General features: G+C 41.3%; 1 protein-coding gene across 1 annotated transcript; it reads right to left on the reverse strand.

Annotated features, from left to right (window-relative positions):
• Positions 1-249: 249 nt before the first annotated feature.
• Positions 250-8,264, reverse strand: LOC106589212 (dynein, axonemal, intermediate chain 2b). Its single transcript, XM_082970361.1, is given in 11 exon segments — positions 250-396; positions 562-697; positions 854-1,037; positions 1,040-1,070; positions 1,258-1,368; positions 1,632-1,771; positions 2,112-2,225; positions 2,404-2,555; positions 2,719-2,804; positions 3,435-3,596; positions 8,247-8,264. Coding segments are annotated over 11 exon segments (1,281 nt in total).
• Positions 8,265-8,635: the final 371 nt, after the last annotated feature.

The raw sequence follows: 8,635 nt of genomic DNA on the forward strand, positions 1-8,635 counted from the left end.
AACTCAGTCATACCACAGAGTATAAATGATTAATAATAACCCACTGGGCACAAACTGGTTGAATCAACATTGTTTCCACAGCATTTCAACAACAGAAATAATTGTGATGACATTGGATCAATGTGGAAAACTGACTGGATTTGCAAAAAATTCATTAACGTCAAGGAATTTTGAGAAAGTTTTTTTTTTTTCAATCCCTTCAAACCTTTTTTTCTTCCTCTTCTCTTTTTCAGCTCAGCCTCCACTATCTCATAGAACTCGGTCTCCATGTGCATTACTAGCTCCTCGGCGCTCTCCTCTCCGTCGCCCTCCTTGGTGTCCTCGTCCTTGGTGTCCACAGGCCAGGAAGCACCCATTATCCTGCACCTGCTGGCTGTAAAGAGCCTCCTCACACACCTAGAAAACAATAGAATATAACTTTTATGTCCATCCGAGGATTTTTCTTTGGCATCATCATACAAGAATTCTACCAATGATAACGACACAACAGAAAGGGGTTTCACATGGTCATTTAGGCTTGGCAGGTGTTGAGTAAAGGCTGGATGAGGTGTATGATAATACTTGCAGACTGAGTGTGGGGTTGTTCTGTTTGAAGAGGAAGTCCCAAATGTCTAGTATCCCGTCCATTTTGATGGCGAAGAACACAGAGGGCCGTACTGGAATCCTTCAGCCTTCTGACAGATAGCATATAGTCTATCTACAGCAACCAACAGAGGTCATTTTACATTAGGTCAATATTACAGGAGGGGCCAAATCACTGGATATGTATTAGAACCTAAAAAGAGTAATTTATCCATCTGTGAAGTAGCTATATCATTGGTCTGTATTATGTTGTATCAGAGGGACCCTTTACTTTGTCCACATGATGGACGACTCCTTGATGTCTTCGGACCAGATGTGGGCTGTCCAATCGGCTACGGTCAGGAAGTTCTTGAGGAAGAACGGGTTCATTTGCAGGGCGTAGATTGGGCCGTGAGGACCGTTGTACGTGCACACTATCTTGTCAGCTGGGGTCTTGGCCTTTCGGTTACATGAGACCCTTGCTCTGTTCCCACCATAAACTTTGTGGTCTGAATAAGAAAAAGAGAAAACATCATGTTAAATTTTAGGTCTTCCTTATGTACAAATACAAATAGATGACATACTGGATCTCCCACTTGGACCAGTTCATACAAGAAGATGTTAGGCTAATCCATACTCTTAATTCATCAACAGTGAAACAACAGGGGGATAGTCCAGTCTAGAGAGCCTCAGCACCATAGTGGTCTCAAACTCCAGTGTCATCACCCCCAGATTGCACTTCTTGTTAGGGTCCAGTACCAGCCTCTCTGTGGGCTCGCTCATCTTACGAATGTCCCACCACAGCACCTTATAGACAGAGACCAGTGGTCAACTCAGGGCCGATCAGTCACAGTCTCCTTGCCTTCAATAGTTATTACATAACTTCTGGCTATGGCCAAATGGCAATTGAAGGTCAGAGAAAGTGCACCTGTCCCGGACCAAGAGTATCAGACTTCACTGCCCATGAGTCCGGAGCGTTTTGTGCCACCCTGGCCTATTGTGCCTGCTTGGCTTGAGAAAGGGATAAGGTGACAAAGGCTTTTATTGCTTCTATTGGAGGCTTGGTTCACATGGCCGTCCTTAGACGCAGAGAAGGTATCGGTTCCAGTCTTTGACTGCAACCAGATTACTTTGTAGACAGGGTCTCTGTGGCTGTGCTCTAGTGTGGACATTTCCACTGGCTAGCTGCCCTTGCGAGTGTCCCAATAAGCTGCTCAGACATTTTACTTAGTGTACTTTCACAAACACACATGCATGCACGCACAAAAACACACAAATGACAAGAACACACAACACATAACTATTAACTGTCAGAGCCTAAACAAACATCTAGAGGCAATGTACTTAAATGCTCAAAAGAGCATCCGGACAAATCCAGACATTACATAACTGGAACCTTTATGACATTTACAAATAGCTACAGTCTGAGAGTAGATAGTATATTGGATGACTTGACTATGCCTCCAAAGTTCTTTACACTGCACAGTAATCTCCTAAGGACATTGTTCCTGAGCTGACAGGAAGCATGATACAGCTGTTGAAGGACCCACCGATCTGGCCATTGTAGCTACCTCCTACCAGGATGTGAGTCTTTGGGGGTTTGTATTCCAGACAGACCAGTGGAGAGACAGGTTTCAGGGTCATCTCTGGCTTATTGCGATTCTCTGAAGAGGCAACACAGGGGATTCAATTAATTAATACTTTGTAGTCCACTTTGACTTTCTGAACTATCAATTAAGATGACAAATTAGTAAATCTCACTGCCACAGCTATTGCAATGATAGTCCCTCTGTTAGAAAGGAAAATATAAATAAAAGAGACATGTTTGAGTCATACACCTACCAATGTCCCATATATAGGAGTTGTAGCTAATGTCTTTAGAGACTTTCTGGAACTCCAATGAGGAGTAGGCCACAGCCAGCTTGCGTCTGCCATCGGGATGCCAGGACAGACTGGTGCCAGTGTGTTTTATCTTGTTCGGGTCTCTGTAAGATCTAAAACCACTCAGACGGACACAATACACTGGTAATATACATCATTTGTGGATTCTATGTGGGCAATAACTATGCCCTGCTGCCATTGTTGCTGTTATGTAACTAACAATTTTGAACGATAGGTTAATAGAGGTCATGGAAGCACATGGAAGCACTTAAAAACATTGATGGTTTTGACTCCTCCTCCCCTTCAAAGTACTCCTGGTAGATGTCGATGGCATTGCTCTGCTTGATGCTGTTCTCCATGTTCTGTGTTCAAACGGGAGGAACAGAGGAGGGCTGTGATCAGAGATAGAGAGGAACACTTCTTACTCTCTCCCTTTCAGAACTGGTCATTTTCTCTATCTATTACACTACTGCAGCAGCTAAGAAATGGCTTTGGGGCAATGTAGATTACTTTTTTTATTTAACCTTTATTTAACTAGGCAAACCAGTTAAAACTAAATTCTTATTTAAACTACAGCCTAGATTCAGGGCCAGTTAACACCCATACTCTTACGATAAGTGCCACGGGATTCTTACTGACCACAGAGAGTCAGGACACCCATTTAATGTCCCATCCAAAAGACAGCAACTTACACAGGGCAATGTCCCCCCCCCCAAAAAAAAATTATCAGAGAAAAGAGTGCCTCCTACTGGCCCTCCAACACCACACCCAGCAGCATCTGGTCTCCCATCTAGGGACCGACCAGGACCAACCCTGCTTACTGTAGCTTCAGAGGAAAGACATCAGTGGGATGCAGGGTGGTATGCTGCTGTAGGACGTATTATTTAGATATGGCATAATGTCATACACTAGTGATTAATTCAATAAAATGACATTGAAAAATCTATGACCCGGGCCATATCGTGGCTACTTGACTGACTGATGTCTGACACACTGCCCAGCTGCATGATGGTGCTGAAATAATGCTTGTCTTTCTCCACTGTCTTCCTGAAGCGGATAGTCTGCTCCATCTCCTGAGGGTTGACGTCCTTGGGCCAGCCTCCCCCCACATGGTTTATCACCCTGGTCTCCGACTCAAAGCGCTCTGTGTTCACCTACAAAGAAACAGCCAGGCAGGACAGGCAGGATTCAGCACACACTGTACACTCAAGGCTGAGGTGGCCTAGTTACAGACAGACAGTGTCTGAATAAAGTGTTGGATTGAAATGTACATAGGCTGCCAGATGCGGCTTATTATCTCATAATGAAGCAGCAGCTGTTTTTATCTAACACAGTGGTTCTCAAGCTTTTTATAGTCCCGTACCCCTTCAAACATTCAACCTTCAGCTGCATACCCCCTCTAGCACAAGGTTCAGCGCACTCTCAAATGTAATTTTTTTGCCATCATTATACGATACATTTATTAAACATAAGAATGAGTGTGAGGTTTTGTCACAACCCGGCTCGTGGGAAGTGACTAAGAGCTTGTATAGGACCAGGGCACAAATAATAATATAATAAATCATTTCACTCTTTATTTAGCCATCTTACAAATAAAACATTATTTCGTCATAAAAAAAATGGTGAATAACTCACCACAGGTTAATGAGAAGGGTGTGCTTGAAAGGATGCACATAACTCTGCCATGTTGGGTTGTATTGGAGAGAGTGTCTTAAATCATTTTCCACACAGTCTGTGCCTGTATTTAGTTGTCATGCTAGTGAGGGCCGAGAATCCACTCTCACATAGGTAAGTGGTTGCAAAGGGCATCAGTGTCTTAACAGCACGATTTGCCAAGGCAGGATATTCTGAGCGCAGCCCTATCTAGAAATCTGGCAGTGGCTTCTGATTAAATTACATTTTCACAGAACAGTATGTTGCAATTTCGATGAGGCTCTCTTGTTCAGTTATCGGTAAGTGGACTGGAGGCTGGGCAAGAAAGGGATAACGAATCCCTTGTGTCGTCCGTTTCGGGAAAGTACCTGTGTAATTGCACACCCAGCTCACTCAGGTGCTTCGCTGTATCACATTTGACATTGCCCATAAGCTTGAGTTAATTTGCACACAAAAAAAATCATACAATGATGGAAAGACCTGTGTGTTGTCCTTGTTAAAGCAGACAGAGAAGAGCTCCAACTTCTTAAATCATAGCCTCAATTGTGTCCCGCACATTGAATATAGTTGCGGAGAGTCCCTGTAATCTTAGATTGATCATTCAGGCGAGAAAAAACATCACCCAGATAGGCCAGTCATGTGAGAAACTCATCATGAAAGACAAGTGAAAATTAATGGTCAGAAAATAAAACTTTAAGCGCGTCTCTCAATTAAAAAAAACGTGTCAATACTTTGCCCCTTGATAACCAGCTCACTTCTGTATGTTGTAAAAGCGTTACATGGCCACTGCCCATATCATTGCATAATGCAGAAAATACACGAGAGCTCATGGGCCATGCTTTAACAAAGTTAACCATTTTCACTGTAGTGTCCAAAAGGTTTTTCAAGCTGTCAGGCATTCCCTTGGCAGCAAGAGCCTCACGGTGGATGCTGCAGTGTACCAAAGTGGTGTTGGGAGCAACTGCTTGCAAGCGCGTTTCCACTCCACTGTGTCTCCCTGTCATGGCCTTTGCGCCATCAGTACAGATACCAACACATCTTGACCACCAAAGTCCATTTGATGTCACAAAGCTGTCCGGTACTTAAAAAAATATCCTCTCCATTAGAGCTGGTATGTGTCTCTAAGGATGCAGGCCTTACTTTTTTTAACCATTTATCAATTTTCGAGCAAATGGGACGAGCAGCAGATACGTTTGGCTACATACAGTGGCAAGAAAAAGTATGTGAACCTTTTGCAATTACCTGGATTTATGCATAAATTGGTCATAACATTTCATCTGATCTTACATATAGTGTTGTGTTCCTTCCAAACAACTCAACCTTAGTTTAATCTGTCGACAGAATATTTTGCCAGTAGCGCTGTGAAACATCCAGGTGCTCTTTTGCGAACCTCAGACGTGCAGCAATGTTTTTTTTGGACAGCAGTGGCTTCTTCCGTGGTGTCCTCCCATGAACACCATTCTTGTTTAGTGTTTTAGGTATTGTAGACTCGTCAACAGAGATGTTAGCATGTTCTAGAGATTTCTTGAAGTCTTTAGTTGACAATCTAGGAGTCTTCTTAACCTCATTGAGCATTCTGCGCTGTGCTCTTGCTGTCATCTTTGCAGGAGGGCCACTCCTAGGGAGAGTAGTAACAGTGCTGAACTTTCTCCATTTACAGACAATTTGTCTTACCATGGACTGACGAACATCAAGGCTTTTAGAGATACTTTTGTAACCCTTTCCAGCTTTGCGCAAGTCAACAATTCTTCTGAGATATCTTTTTGTTCGAGGCATGGTTCACATCAGGCAATGATTCTTGTGAATAGCAAACTCAAATTTTTGTTAGTGTTTTTTATAGGGCAGGGCAACTCTAACGAACATCTCAAATCTCGTCTCATTGATTGGACTCCAGGTTAGGCATGTCCTGACTCCAATTAGCTTTTGGAGAAATCATTAGCCTAGGGGTTCATACACTTTTTCCAACCTACACTGCGAATGTTTAAATGTATTCAATATAGACAACAAAAATACAATAACTTGTGATTAGTTGAAGCACACTGTGTTTGTCTGTTGTGACTTAGATGATATGATCAGATCAAATTTGATGACCAATTTATGCAGAAATCCAGGTAATTCCAAAGGGTTCACACTTTTTGCCACTGTATGGACCGTTAGTGGAATTCCCGCAAGAGTGTAACGGTTAATGTCATTGGAGGTTAATTATTTGACATTGTATTGTTATTTCGCTGAACACTAGACGGTTTAATTATATTTTTGGCAATGAATCGAGGCTACTCAGGCGAGAAAAACGTCACCCAAATGTATAGCCCCGTTGGAAAATGTAAATGGACTGTTTGAAAATGTGAATCACAGTTTTATTTGAAGTACCCCGACGGCATTGCACGTACCTCTGGGGGTCTGCACAATGTTTGGGAATAAATGTAACAAACTCTGCTGATATCATGACACTCAACATACCCAATTAAAACTGGTGTGTGTTGCTCAAGTCTTGTGAAATTGTTAGGTTGTGTAATAAATGATAATACTGCTACAGGCCAGTAAAGGTCACACCAAATCGACAAAACATTTCTGTATGGATCTCACTTTGTGCACTGGGGAATTGTCATGCTGAAACAGGAAAGGGCCTTCCTCAAACTGTTGCCACAAAGTTGGAACCACAGAATCGTCTAGAATGGAACAAAGAGGCCTAGCCCGAACCATGAAAAACAGCCCCAGAACATTATTCCACCAAACTTTGCAGTTGGCACTATGCATTGGGGCAGGTAGCATTCTCCAGGAATCCACCAAACCCAGATTTGTCCATCAGACTGCCAGATGGAGGAGAATGATTCATCACTCCAGAGAACGCGTTGTCACTGCCCCAGAGTCCAATGGCGGCAAGCTTTACAACACTCCAGCCGACACTTCCTATTGCGCATGGTGACCTTAGGCTTGTGTGTGGCTGCTCGGCTATGGAAACCCATTTCATGAAGCCACTGACGAACAGTTAGTGCTGTTGCTTCCAGAGGCAGTTTGGAACTCGGTACACAGTAAATTTCTCAAATTGAATACAATTATACTCTACAAAAGATAACATTTGGTCCCAGTCTAAAGAGAGTAAAAATTACTTGTTGCAGAGTTCAATTTTCAGAGTTATTTCTACTCTATTCAGTGTTTATATTTAACTCTAAACTGTAATACACTATTTAGAGTAACATGGAAACTGCCAATTCACTCAATATATAAATAATTTGTGGAAAGTCATTTTTTACTCAAATTGAATACATTTGTACTCTACAAAGATAACATCTGGTCCCAGTCTAAATAGAATAAAAATGACTCATTATAGAGTTCAATTTTGAGAGTTATTTCTACTCTGAAGTGTTTATATTTAACTCTACAAACTGTAATTTACTCTATTTAGCTTAACATGGAAACTCCTCCACTGCCAATTCACTCAATATAGAACTGAATATTATCAGTCGAGAGTAGCATTTGTAAAACTAAACGTCAATAAATCAGAAATAAATATTTAACAAAGCACTTTATTCTTAAATGTAAGACATTTGCAATACATACATCAAAATACTGATAAATAAAACAAAATGGTGGACTGAAATGAAATGTTGGCCTCTGTTCACTAATACATGTACATAAAAAAGCTCAATATTGATTGGATTTTGTGAAACTAGCATCTCACATATCAAAAACACTGATAAAATAAAATCGTGGCCTCTAAAATGACATTTTGGCATCTGTCCACCCTTATTTACAAGTAAAAACTCCACCTCCAAAAAGCCAGTATTGCAATACAAAACATCTTGTTTTTAAAGCGCTTACTGTGCAGTTTTTAGAGTCACAGGAAACAGTATGGGACAAACTTGAATCACCACAACTGTAAGACATCTGTATATCAAATGCTTTGTGACAGAAAAGCGCTTTACCATCAAGTACGTAAGGTCCCTCTGTTGTACACCCAACTCTATATGGATTAAAATGCTCATCAAGACATTGTTTGTAGGGCAAAAGTAAGCAGTAACTTCTCATCTTTAACATGGTGGATTTTCTGAAAAACTGGCATCTCATAATGGACTTTACGACAAACTAAACAATATATTTTCATGGCGTTTGGCCCATTTAACATTTAAAACCGTGGTGTCAATTGGTACCTGAAGAGTCTCAGGCATCTTACAGCCCACCACATTTAAAGAGCACCTCGTGACTGTTGGTGTGAAATGTCTGCTATTTGACTTGTGTTTTAGTTACATTTGAAGCTTTTTAAAGAAATTATGCTTTGTGTCAGTGCATGCACCAGCTATGCAAAACATGTCCAATTTTAAGCATACATGTGGGGAAACGCACCATAAAATGAGGCTTCGGTAGCAGCCTCTTTTTTTTTTTAAACAATTACCTGAATAACCTGTGGTGTTCTGCAATTAAGTGTTTCAAAAGAAATTGTATTACCCTTTGATATCATTGGCGAAAATAAAATGTTTACTATTTGAAGCAACAGCAACAGTAAATACCAGTGTAGATCATTTGGACAAACTAAGTCTCC

The sequence above is a fragment of the Salmo salar genome, chromosome 28 (assembly GCF_965601325.2).
Source record: "Salmo salar chromosome 28, fSalSal1, whole genome shotgun sequence".
Taxonomy (NCBI): domain Eukaryota; kingdom Metazoa; phylum Chordata; class Actinopteri; order Salmoniformes; family Salmonidae; genus Salmo; species Salmo salar.